This window comes from Stegastes partitus, unplaced genomic scaffold (assembly GCF_000690725.1).
Source record: "Stegastes partitus isolate 25-593 unplaced genomic scaffold, Stegastes_partitus-1.0.2 Scaffold1932, whole genome shotgun sequence".
NCBI lineage: Eukaryota > Metazoa > Chordata > Actinopteri > Pomacentridae > Stegastes > Stegastes partitus.
The window spans coordinates 23,815-37,877 of NW_007579663.1; the positions used below are offsets into that span (position 1 = coordinate 23,815).

Genomic DNA, 14,063 nt, shown 5'->3' on the forward strand with positions numbered 1-14,063 from the left:
GGGGGGCACCTCAAGGGAGCAGCCATTTTGAAAAGCAGTAAAAGTAGCAATGTGATTCAACAAGACACACCGAATCCACTGAGGCTCCCAGCATGGAGAACAAAGTTTAAAAAAAGATCAATGCATTTGGATCAATGACAAGTCCTTTGAAACTACTTTTTATCTCACAGTGAAAACCGACCACAACAGGTGCTACAGGTACAACAAAAAAAAAAAAAAAGAAGAAGAAGCTTCAGAAACAACAGACATTAGCCAAATGTAGAGCCATAATGAATAAACAATACTTACTATTGGACTGGCATTGATGTAATCTGAGTTGCCGTGGTTATTCTCTGCTTTCAAGGTGATCCTGGAATGATCATCTGTAATGGAGATGCATAATTCATCTGTACATGTTTCCACTGTTTTCCCCTCCCTGCACAATAACAACAGAATTTTGAGCAGCAACAGTGGAATATGAAACTGAAATGGCTTCGGGGACTGCAATTTCACCGGGCTTTCATCATACACACACACACACACACACACACACACACACACACACTGTTCTAAAGTCCTCAATTGCTTCACCTTCACTAAGGAATGTTCCAAGTAAAATATTTAATTTTATCTTAAGAAGTCTGCGAGTTGTGATCTTAAAATCCGCTTTTTCTTAAACAAGTGAAACTGTTGCAAGATTAACACGTTCCTATGAACTTGATCCCGCTTCAGTGCTCTTCTTAATGCATTTGCTTTAAAATTAAAGCCTGTGAAAACCTGGTTTAATGTATTTTCTCATATTCATGGCTGCATAAATAGAAATGAAAGGAAATAAACATCCTTTATGTATTATTTACAAAGAGTTTAACCCTCAGAAGCCGGTCAGGGCTGTGTGGGTGTGGTCAGGTATGACTGACAGTAACCAAGCAACACACCAACTGTGCTCGCATTGATTCAAATGCAGCTAAATCCTGATTGGTTGATGGAATCATGTGACACGTGGTTACTGTTGCTATGCTTGTCAAGCTTTCTCATGCAGCACACATAGAGCAAAAATGGGGGTAGATTAGATTTACTACTGCACATTTTTTTAAAAAAAACCATGGGTCTAGACTTAAAACAGATAAACAAAAATAAATCTCTGACTTTTTTATGCTTGTAGCTGATTAAATTCAAAACAAGAACCCTGCAAAAGGGATCTAAATATGAACATAATGGTGACATATATGACATAATGCTGAAAGACAGGATACTGTGAATGGAATAAGGGACCAGCTTTGTTTGTCTGTTGAAGAGTAGAGCTAGCTGTAAGGGTTAATGGACAGAAATATGAATTCAATGTAAATGCACCAATGTAATTAAAATATTTGTTTTAAAAATATATATATTAAACTAATCCTTTGGTGGAATTTCTTTGATTATTTTATTATCAAAATGGAAAAGACCTGAAATCAACATGTGCAGTATTTTTCCAACAGCCCACAGGTGTACCAAATATTGAAAAAAAAAAATGTAGCACTACATAATATTTATATTTTACTGCTTACAATTTTACTTGTCTCCTGTCTGCTCTGTGTAAACACTGCCTGCAGTTCTTCCCAGTTCAGTCAATTAGTCCCTGTATTTCTGTCACGTGACTGTTGGTCACAGCTGAATCACTAGTCGCACTAATAAGTGCTTTTTTGTTTTTATTTTTTGCTTTTTACTGAATCTGGTTGCAGCAAATGATCAATAGTATCTATCTATCTATATATATATATAAACATTACGTGAAACCTGTAATATAAAGTGATTTTGATGAAATATCACAATTCCATGCGTAGATTTGGTTAATTTTCCCAATGGAAGAGCACACAACACATGATTCATTCAAGAACCATAAGAAAGTTGAAAATCCAACAATTTTTAAGGTTTTTATGCTTTTTTAAAGCGATAAATGATGTTAGTTTGGTGATATTTTTTAAAGATAGCAATGGGGTTTAAAGGGTTAAGCTGAGCCTTGGATGCCAAACAGGTATTTCTCTTACACAACTAATAAAATGATGCAGTCGCTTAAAAACATGGCCTTTGCCTTCGGTCAATATCATCCAAGAGAAGTAGCAAGCTGATTTGCAATACAGAGAAATGTCTCACTACAATGCCAGAAACCTTTACTGGGTTTCAGGAAAAATTAGTTTAAGAAAAGCTCTTTGGCTGAAGCACCAACGCTGATTATTTGTTCATTTTGGAAGCATATGTTCTACAGTGTTGTGTTGGCATGTTTACCCAAACTGGTTTTATGTTCCTCTTTGGAGCATCTGTTCACAAATACATCAACACCGGCGATGAGAGCTACATGACCCGCCCTGCTTTGCTCCAGTTTTGTAAATGGTTTGAACATTCTCATAGCAGTAGCAACAGCAGCAAAAAAAAAAAAAGAGAAGACACTTAACGGACGTCTGAATGGACTCACATACGACCACGGCGTCAGAGCGGTTCCTCTTGGAGTTCTGCTCGCCTTGGCCCACGCTGCAGGCGCTGGGCTCTGCCTGGTAGGAGCACAGCGCCTCCCACTCACGCTCCAGACGGTTCTTGTTCTTCAAGTGGTCCTCCATGTATGACTGGAGGAAAACAGACACAACCTCAACCACCATTTCAAACGACCAGCCAGGACCATGCAGAAGAATTTATTTCCACATACATCCGAAAGAAGCAAATGTGTTGCAGCGAATTCAGATTCCTTAAACTTGAAACAATGCACCTTGGCCATACCAGAGGCTTCCAGTGACAGCTTGTTCTTATTTTTTTTTTTACTGTATTTTCCACCCAATAAATAAATTAGAGCGAAACATTAAATCCTACACAACTGCAGCCCTCCTTTAAAGCTATGATCAGCTGTCACGCAGCATTATTGTCTGTATAGTGGAACAGCTGGGTGAGGAGGAGGCTGCTGAAGATCTAGGTGGGGAAGGTGTGCTAATGCCGGCGTCTTTGTGTGTTTGTGCATGCGTGTTTGACTGGGAAGAAACAAAAAAACACACACACAATTAAGACTCCTGAAAGGTTTGTCTGCATTGGAAATACTTCAGGGGTGTTTCAATCACGTCCCTCACTGCTTGCACAGCCACTGATAAGATTGTCTACATTTAAGCTGTCGCTTGGAGAAGACAAAATTGAATTCACTAGAGAGACAAAGATGGAAAAAGAGGAGGGGGGGAGGGGTACAGGCCTGCGTATTCTCCCAAACCAGGGCAAGTCTTAGGGAGCTTAGAGGCTGTAGCTGGCAACACGAGTCTTTTTTAGCGTAGCGCCGTGTTTCGCTTTCTCTCCTGTATCATGGCTCCCCTCCCGACGGGGTTAAATGGTTTAGTCCGCTATTGTGTGAGACAGAAGATTACAGACTCATAAACTGATGTCAGGGATCAGCTGCCTAATACAATGAAAGTGATACCCAGATGTTCTGGGTTTTTTATCCCATATTAAAAGCAGTATAGGTAGGCTGAGCAGAGAGGTGACACTCCATTGTTACATGCGACTTATTCTCTCCTGTCTGTCAAAAAAAAAAAAAAAAAAAAAAAGGAAATCCAAGTCTTTGCCGAATATATACAATTCCTACCGAGATGACAATCACAAATAAGCTTGTCCAACACATAATAGGCAATTACCCTTTGATGGCTCATGAATTCAGTATTCTTCTGCGTGCACGAGGAAAAGGATATTAGGTGACTTATAAGAACATTACAAATCCTACAGACAAAGGAAATCAAAGTTTATTGTTAGATACTGAAGCAGAGGTGCTACTCAGGTCATAAAAGCCACAGTGGGAGGAGGGGGGAAAAAAAACAACTCCCGTGATTAATGCAGCTGCATAATGAGAGAACATGACGGCCCAATGTGCTCTATCTGAACCCATTAATGACATAAAGTGACATTTCTGAAATATTACTGTAGATTTCCACTCTTTTTTTTTCACCCCCTGTTTGAACCTTTAATTTTAAATTGCCAAAAATTCTATTACATACACATATATATATATAAAAAAGGAATCTAGTTAACGTCGATTCTAGCAGCAAGCAGCACACGTATATTTGCATGTGCTGGGTTGTGCGTTGCCTACACAAACACACACTGCTGTCTTCCCAGGAAAATGACAGCATGCCATTATGGCCACTTGACAGAGCCTGTCACCACTATGCTCTTGTCACCCTGTACAAGTACTCTCTGCTTGCCAGCCTGACAGCATTCCACCTCCCCTACCAATATTACATCTCCATGTACTTGATATATCCACTCTGAATTGCATCCCATTCTATTCAAACGATGCCCTGAATCGATTGCATTCCAAATTCATATTTTCGCAGCTTAATGCAATGCAGCCAGCAGGCCCTTATCAAGCCCTCCCGTTTCTAGGGGGAGGCAGTGGACCATGGCGTATTCCAGAGACAGGGTAACGAAGGTTTAGTGAATGGGGGGATTATGTCTGCCAATCAGAGGGTTGGGATGGGAGGCCTGGGTGTCAGGGAAACAATGTCTAATCCTTCCTAAGCAGTCTCCTCAGCAGCAGAGGGTGCTGGGTGAAATCAGGATGAAGGGACAACCAGGGGAGCCAGACACAACAGGTAACACATTACTGTCAAGCTCTGCTGTCAAATTAAAACGAACAATACTGGTAACAGTTTGTGCAGGGAAGCTTTATGATATGATAAACAGCTGCGCGACGTGAAAAGAGGTATTAATACGTACTCTGATTTGTGTGACTAATAATAGCTAAATGAAAAGAACACACTGTATTGCCTTAAATGGGACTCTGCAAATTGTTTTTTTTTTTTTTTTTGCTCAAAAACTACATTTTAAATTGCAAGTGAAAGTCACTGAGGGCAGAACATGTTGCATGAGTCAGAGGCGATTTTCCTTTGCCTGAATCTATTTTCCTGTTGAGCAAATAATTCATCATTTCAAAAAAAATTGAACAATAACTACTCAACATAATGATAAAGAGCCTCGAGCTACTTAACTATTGATTTGTTGTTTTTTTTTTCCAAGGCAAAGGTGATTAAGCCAAGGGAACACTACAACAACTGCAACTGCGTCAACATTTTGACCCTGTTTCTGCAGAACAACGGACGTTTTGCTGCGTTTGTGACCGAAAGACAAGTTTGGTGGCTGTAAAGTGCTGTCCATGGTACTGAAAGGAGCTGCAGAAATACAGAAATACGGCACGGCCACGAAAGAAACACGTGCTTCAGTGTAATAAATTTGGATGTTTTGTGTGATCCGCTAGATAAAACGTGGAGGTTACAGCACCGTGCAGCAGCTGAAACAGGCAAAAGCAAGAAGACAGAAAAATCTAAGGCACCAGAGGCGTGTCAAAGCTCTGAAAAAACACAGCAGATGACTCAGCACACAGAGGCATCCAATTTCAGTTTTGAAGTTGGAAGTCGTTATGCAAGACTTTTTAAGTCTTAAGGTGGGCCGCACAGTGGGGCACAGCATCGTAGTTCATTTATCCTGACGGCGCATAGTGGCTGCTGTGTGTGTGTGTGTGTGTGTGTTATTGTGTGTGTGTGTGAGAGGTGATCGGGCCTCAAAAAAAAGGACCCCCAGCATGTGTGCTTTGGAATAGCTGGGTATTCATCATCCTTCTCCACACGGTGTGAGCTCCAAAGAGCGGGAGAGGGGAGATGAGAGGAGAAGAGAGCAGAGATGGGAAAATATAGGTCTGAGATCAGTGATAACAAGGCAATCTCACACATGGTTTCATGTGAGATGGTGTTGGAATTTTAAAGAAGGCCCATATAGGACATCTCCATGTCAATCACGGTATGAAAGAGAAGTAAAGGTCCCAGTGTTTTTACCTCTCTGCACTGTAATGCCTGCAAGAAGAAACTAGGGCTAATAATACCGGCTCCTAGAAATGATTCACGTTGGCTCTTTTGTTATTTGCAGGGCTAAATGCTTTTCTATTGTCAGTGTTTTCAAAAGGGGCTTCACAAACAAGCCTTGACGAGTGCAACAAAACCCATCTATTACCACCAATACAAGGCATTACTCAGATTCACTCTCATTCATTACAGCCTCCCAATATAAAAGCTAGACATGCAGTGTGATGAATGCTCACTCCATTAATGGAAACACTGCAAGGCATCTATCCATCTCTTTTATCAAGCTTGTTTCAAATGAATGAAGCGAAAGTTGTGCAAAATTAAAACAATCCATTGTGTGTTTGTGAAAGTGCTGGCAACCGAAAGCTTTTTCAATCAGAAAAAAAAACAACAAAAAAAAAAAACCCCTAAACGAACAAAATTTCTAAAACATCCAAATAACAATCAGATGGGTAATGATATTTCACTTTTGGTGCCGCGCTCATCACGCAAAACAATGTCTGCCTTATTTTGTGGTAGCGGTGAGAGAGACGGAGGGGGTAAAAGATGAAAATGACAGAGAGGAGAGAAGCAGGACAGAATGATAAAGAGAGAAAATGACACAGTAGAAGCAGGAGAGAAAAAAAAAAAAAGTTGGAGGAGTGGAAAAAAAAAATGAAGACAACAGAGCCAAGATAAAGCAGGAGGGAGAAAACAGCAGGAAGAGTGATGGGAAAAAAAAAAAGATAACAGGGTTCTGAAGGGAATGAGGTGAGAGAGGGATGAAAAAAGAGACACATCCAAACAGATAAACAAAGAAAAATAAAGCTGTTGGTTTTCAGCACAGGGCCTAGCATATTCATAGACATGGGGAGGTTTTAAAATCGTACACTATAATGTAAATGGACTGAACACCTGAACAGATCAGCGGTATCCAACCTTTTCTGACCCCACAGGCCTTCACAGATGAGCTCAACAATGACATTGTGCTCCAAATGTGTGAATTAAAGCTGATTTTAAACTGGATTTTGTGTGAATCTATTCATTTTTATAAAAATACCAACCTGGAGCAGCTGAGGTTGTACATTTTATTTATTTATCCAGCACCTTTGGCTTTCTAATTCAAATATTTCTCTTAAATTTGTTTCAACCTTTAATCCATGACCTTAGTGAAGTGTTTTCAGCCTTTTTTACCATCACTTTTAGCTCATATTTTCGATTATTTCCCTTTTTAACCTGCATTTCCTTTAGTTTAAACCATTTTCCCATTGCTATTAATGATTTCAAATATTCATTACCTCAATCTGAGCATTCATTTTTCTACATCTACACACACAATCTGAGCATTCATTTTTCTACATCTACACACACAACTTCAACATGTGAATTCGTGAGAATTGCTTCTAAAAATCAAATCCTGATTTCTGTTTATTCAAATTAATTAATCAAATCCACAATCCACAAATCTCCTGGGAAGAGAACCGCAAGTTGGGAATCTCTGACGCAGGCGTGTGATGTTGTTCCACAGAGCTGACCTAACGTGGCTCTTATGAACAGCGTTCTCAGGAATTTCTCGCACTAGACTGAACCCACCCTGGCAGGTTAAGTGCACCGTCATGAGACACGATGAGACGCTGCGGTCGTGTAGTTGAAACAATCCGATGCCAAGAACCACAAACGCTCTCTGAGGGGCCCTGACAACAAAACCACATCTCAACCAGCTTCCGTCTATTCACCCTCACTCCTCCCCTGGCACTTTTATTTTCCACCGCATAAATCATTAACTCGCATCGTTTCTGGAGTCAAAGCAAGTTCCTCACCAGTATCATGTGACCGGTGGAGATGTCCATGTTGGAGGGGACGGGCTCTTCGCACCAGGACGAGGTGCTGCTGCGGGTCGATGGGCTGGCTGCGGGGCCATCGCTGAACTGAGATGACACGCTGTTGAGCCGGGAGTGGCGCAGGGTCTCCGGCCTCTCGACGCGCTCCGACGTTCGGATCGCCATACGCTGGCGACACAGCTCCTGGGGATTACAGGAAATGATGATCAGGAACGCGGTATTTTTTCCTCCACCTTGCAAGGTTTCATGTATTTATCCCCTTTTCATGCACATGACAATAGTTTTAGGTATTTTATGTGCTTATCCTTGCTGTTAGGGGCTGAGTTCTGTAAATGCACCCTGTAAAATCCTGTATCTCGGATGACTTGATCTGTCCTCACTTGTGTGTAGATTAATGGCTTATCCTCATGGATTATGGAGCTTATACTAATTATGCCAAAAATACATGGTTGAGGAACCCTACACGACTTACAGAATAAATTCAGTGTGTCACACCTTGCTGCCACACGACTGTCTTCATTGTTTAAGGATGGATCTTTTACAGCAAAGTCACCACACACTCATAGTGTAAAGTGAAGCCCTACTACAGACAGCGAAAAACTGCAATATTTAAAAAGGAGAATTTGCAAAGATAGACACATAATAGGAGAATCAAACCATCAATCAAACAGGAGCTCCACTGTAAACGTATAAAACCACAGAGAAGCAAAGGCGATAAAAATGCATTGCCACAATTGTAAAGTATAATTTTCTATTTTGATTGATATCTCCGACCTTCTGAGACTTGCTAAAAGACCCACTGCTACGAAGATTACACTCCTCCTAATGACTCAGCTTTTCTCCCATCATGCCTCAGTGCAGAAACGGGGCATCAAAAATTTGAAGACTAGGCATTATCTAGTCTGGTATACAAAATGAAAAAGAAAGGAAAAATGAAAGTGGAAAAAAAAAAAAGAAACCTTATTGCAAGCTTTGTGAGGTCTTATACAGTTTGTCTGCTTCCCTCCATAAGGTTTGGCTGCACTTTGTATGTCTGTGTTAAATCTGTAAACTCCATCCTGTTTGATTTTGGGAGGCAAAGCAGTCATTTCCACAGAATTCATTTCCATACTCGATTAATAACAGCGAGGGCAGGGCAGGCCACAGAAAATGCATTGTGAAAGCACATGCTATCTCATGATGAATCATAGTGATATTTCCCTCTGGAGCACAGGCCCCCTCTAAGCCCTGGTCTTGGATCAGCTTTTCCGCCGTCAGACTTTAATGATTAGAGCCATGAAGCGGTGCCCTGGGCCTTGGCCCCAGGGCACTATCCAGGTCCACCTCATAACTCATCCTACTTCTCAACATTTCTGCAAAGCGCTGCGCTGTACCGGAGCTGAGAAATTGTCCCAGGAGATGGCAGGGAGATGCAGTTAGTGCCAGAGAGGGCCAGAGGAGAGACACATGGAGCCCAGAGAGGAGCACAGGTCGTGGGATTACAGTCTCCCCGTTACCCCCTTCTTTCAGACTACTAATAAGACCGAAGACAGGCCAAGAGGAAACAAAGTCTGTGCTGCCGTCTTACAATAATGCCCTCCCACTCTCCCTAAACAGCTCTCTCTGTCGAGCTTGTAGTGCACACCCACATAAACGTCGACAGAGCAGTTATCCCAATCCTAAAGGCACGACGAGACAGATCCAGCACCACAGTAAGCTAAAATTTGCACTGTAGCAAACCATGACGGCAGTTTCTATAATTATTTTTTATCATTAACACGCTAATAGTAATGTATTAATTTTAGAGAGAGAGAGAAAGAAAAAAAAGGTGTGATTAATTTAGCATTTATGGCTATTTTCATTTGATATCTTCTCTGTGGTCATCACAGTAACACCTCTAGCATTTGAGAGCAGCCCTGTGAAAACCTGATTAAATATTGAAAATGTTAACGCGACATGCAGATAAATGTGTTCTGAGTGCCACGCTGGGCACAGCTGAGCCCCAATGCTGAAAATCAATACAGCCCAGGCTGCCCGTTGCCCTGGAGGAACAGAGGGAATAGGTCACAGTGGCGGCCTGCTCCCTGTCTCGCACACAGACACACACTTATCATGGAAAGGTAGCATCGAATAAATGAACGCAGCAAATATCTGCTGAAGCAACGAGTTGAAAATTCGAGGATTAAACGCTTTAAAGTGACGTAAATGTGCAGCAAAAATAAAGAACAATTTATGTAATAAATAGAGCAAATTATCACTGCAGATAGAAGCAGGTGGAGGAGAATTACTCTGTATACACACATGAACAAACACACTCTCGCAAACCAATTGGATAATCGAGCGTATCCGAACAGAGTGTTTTTTTTTTTCCTCCAATGGCAGAGCTCGGGCTAAGTGTCCCGGCCTCTGATTGGCTCCCAGTGTGAGGGCTGGTCTAACCTGATAGGTTGCGGTGGCATCGGTGCTGGTGTCAGTCCCCAGGCTGGCCAGCTTCTCCTTCATGCGGAGGTGCGAGCGCTGGCGCACGCAGAAGAAAGTGGCGGACACTGCCAGCGCCACCAGGATGAAGAGCATGCAGAGGACGGAGAGCAGCAGGAACTGGCCCGACTCCACCCTGGTCTCCTTCACCACGGGGATCTGGGTCAGGCTGCCCCTCTGGAGGACACACACACAAACAGAGGGAGAACACACACTGTCAGAGCACTTAAAGGATGCCACTCTGTCTTTTCCCCCAGATTGATGTTTTTGATCTACAGCGACCGACATATCAAGTGTGCAGTGCATCAATTTTCACCTGAAGGCTTGTGTTGATTTTACAGTGAAGGAAAAAAAAAAAAGCGTGGAGTGCCGCCTCCTCACCTAGCTGCACTTCTTTCCCTCCACTCTGCGACTGGCCCCACTCATTAGACAGCTCTGATAGCGGCCTTATAATATGCATTCAGGCTCAGTCAACCCCCATTACCAGCCCCTGTCCAGCGCTGTCTCCACACTGTGCCCCACTATAGATATTTACAACCCCATTTAGTGCTGGCATGGGGTGGGCTGGCACTGTGCAGCTACAGGAGGTTGGGATACTAAAAGCTTGTGCTTAATTAGCTCCTCTGGTCCTGAGTTTGGCTGGATTAGGCCCTGGCCCAAGCTGCACAGCTAATGGCTACCAGGACTGGGGAGTCACAGGCGGCCCAGACTGGACCTTCATACATCCAGCACCACTTGAACAAAACAGCCTTTTCAAATATTCACACCCGCACTGCATGCTAATTAAAACAGGAAGGTATATTTGTATCGCTATAGCCGAGCTGTTTTTTTTTTTTAATGCTCTGTAATATCATCTGAGAGATTTTTATCAGTGTAGGTTAAAGAATTGGCCTGTGTGTTGATAATTGGTGCACTTGTGGCCATTTACTGTAATGATAAATTCCCCGTGGGCCTCCCTGATACATAATATTTTGAGAGCATAACAGTGATAATTAGGAGCAATAATGGGGAGGGATAATTAAAGATACCTAAAATGTAGCTGCTAATAAGATTTTCTGTGCTGACTGCATAAAATATAGGAATCCTGTCAAGTTGTTTTTGCTTTTAGGTTCTAAAAGGGAGAGAAATAATCATTTTCCCAGCACAATTTACCTCACATAAATCATCCTTACTGTCCTCTGCGATTGACGTAAAAACGTGGGGTTTCTGTGAAAGCCAGTGCTCCACAGATTTTGATCTAATTTTACCAGCTGCACACATGCCAATAGCTATACATCTGCAAAAGGGCAATATCAATAACGGTGCACAAATACATCAGCAGGCTCCTAATTGTCTGCATGCAATATTGAAAGATTGATGGGTGGAGTGAATCAAATCTACACCAAGGAAAAGAAAAAAAAATAAAAAATGGCAGAGCTCTGACATTTAGCCTGAGGGGTCTAATGGGCCGGCTGAAGGATGGCTACATCTTGTTATACCGTTTTCAAAACAAGACACTGCACCTCAGACCAGTAACAATGTGGTTTGACCTTGTAGCTCGTAATAGCCAAGGTTTGAGCGGTTGTGCCGATGCCCAGGTCTTTTCGATTACCGTGTTGGGCCTGACGACAGTTGCTGTTGATTGCAATTGCGGTGGCTCGAGCATGTAGTTTCAATCAAGCATTAAGAGGTTAGACAACAACTGAGAGGTTTGAAGAGGCTCATATACAGATACAGAGGGGGGGAGACGTGGCCTCCATCCAGGGACTCGTCTGTGTTCACTGATCAGATGAATATACAGGCAGCAGCAACATTCAAATCACACAATTTTCATTTTCTGGAGTATCTGTCTCAGCCAGCTCCTGGCACAATCACACAGTAAAAAAAGAAAATGAAAATATAAAAGCTGAAAAACTCTTTTCACCTATTCATCAACACATTTAGCGCCATAGACACAGCATGTTAAATCGGTGTATTGACTCAAGGCTCCAAAGTGCCTATTGGCTCAAATCTGCCTCAACCTATTTCTACCCCTGACATCACCAAGCATACAATCTTTTCTTTATTTTGAAAAAAAAAAAATTTAAATTATTTTCGTATGTGTTATCAAGTTCATCAACAACGTGGCAATTTTGCAATCTGTGGCTACTTGTGGAAATTTTCAGTTCAAACCTTGAAATTTGTATTTTTTTTTTAAAACATTTCCACGCTGGGACAAAACAGGCTTGAAATGCAATGCAGGCATAAAAGAGTGTTTGAAGGCGGTAATCGTGTTGGAAGGAGACCAGAGGAGAGACAGACAGAAAAAAAAAAGAAGAGGAACAGGGAGGAACATGAACATGTGAGGCTACGAATTACCTTTATGGGCCTTTTGAGTTTTGTCCCCCCAGCTTTTAACATTTTTTTCAATTTATTTATTTTTGTAGCAATTTTATTTTACCATAATTGCATTCTGATTCAACCAAAACACGTCATTAAGAGAATTCTCTTTGAACTAAATGAGTCACGCTGACTGTAAGCAGCTTTCAGATGTTAAAATAGCAATAAATGACATTAAAAACTTCACTGAAACAGACATTTATTTTCAGCATAATCACAACCTTAAAAAATCCTTTTCTTGATTTCAGTCTGACATTTAAAAGTTTTGCATTTAAAATTCAAATTAGCTTGCTGAACTATAATAATGGGGCAAGGAATTATATTTTTCCCCTGTGTGGAAATATATTTTTGCACCTCAAAAAAAAATAAAAAAATCATTTTACTGACACCATTCATGTCTCACATCCAAACTGCTCTCTGCCTCTAACAGACTTTCTCCTTCTGCTTCTCTCTTCTATTCATATTGCCTCTGTCTGGCGAATTAGCCAATCTGAGGGGAGACAAGGGGCAGATGGATTTCGGTGCTCTGGATTATTCAAATGATAAGAGGGAAGGTCAGGCAGAGAGGTGTTGTCGGGCGGATGGCTCTCCATTCACTCCCATCACAATACCTTTAAGAAGTACAAGAGGAAAATCCCCCCAAAACCTCACCAACCTTAAATCAAGTTTTTTTTTTTCCCCAAAAAGTTGCACCCACTATTGCAGATTTGAAATGTATGAAATCAGCTACATGTAAAGCAGCATCCATACGATAAAATATGAGTAAGGATCTGCGATTAACAATAAAAGACAATTTATCCCTGCTGCAACATTTTTTTTATACCTTTTTTTTCCCTACTGGCAACACCATGTGCTCTGTGGAGTTGTGCAAATTGTGCAAATGCAATAATATTTCTGATAAATGTGCAAAAACTCTTAATTATTAATTTTGCAAACAAAGGAATAAAGCAGCAAAAAATAAAACTGACATTTCTATTATCAGTAGACTTTTGGAAATTAAACGTAGAATAGCATGATGATAATTTGGTTTATTTTTGAGCTTAAACACATGATTAAAATAAATCATCCAGCCTCAGAGTGGATTTAGCAGCTCTCAGGGTTTTGGAGTTGGAGGAGCTGCTGCTGCTGCTGCTGCTGCTGCCGGGCACCAGGGAGGATGAACCTGCTCACAAACTTTGTTCCCTGCAGCCAGATGTGCTCACAGCGAAGCACTGCACTCAACACTCACATTTACGAGGTGATTTATGACTATTTTTCTTTCGATGAGCTTACATTTATACAAACTACTCTGCGATGCATGTGTGCACGACGCTCGATCATCTTTGATCCCATCAGCTTTTTTTTTTTTTTTTTTTTGGAGATTCCAGCGAGCAATCGTGCAGGAAAATGAATGAAATAACCCCAAATGAAAAAGCATTTTTCCCCATTCAAATCGGAACCAGCTTTCAACGCGATGCTGCTCACAAGTTTTCGAGGCCGATCCTTGGACATGCTTTTTTTTTTTTTTTTTTTTACGCATCCGACGCATTAAAAAAAAACTCGCACACACACACAAGACACACGGTTCAAGCCGAGGGGGAAGATAATT

General features: G+C 41.4%; 1 protein-coding gene across 1 annotated transcript in view; it reads right to left on the reverse strand.

Moving 5' to 3' along the window:
* Positions 1-14,063, reverse strand: part of LOC103373229 (receptor-type tyrosine-protein phosphatase N2-like) — a gene marked incomplete at its 5' end in the record, with an annotated part of 98,136 nt that overhangs the window by 16,126 nt on the left and 67,947 nt on the right. The window contains 4 exons of the mRNA XM_008303072.1: positions 289-362; positions 2,432-2,579; positions 7,640-7,843; positions 10,079-10,294. Of these exons, the coding sequence (XP_008301294.1) occupies positions 289-362; positions 2,432-2,579; positions 7,640-7,843; positions 10,079-10,294 (642 nt within the window). The remainder of the gene's footprint in view (positions 1-288; positions 363-2,431; positions 2,580-7,639; positions 7,844-10,078; positions 10,295-14,063) is intronic.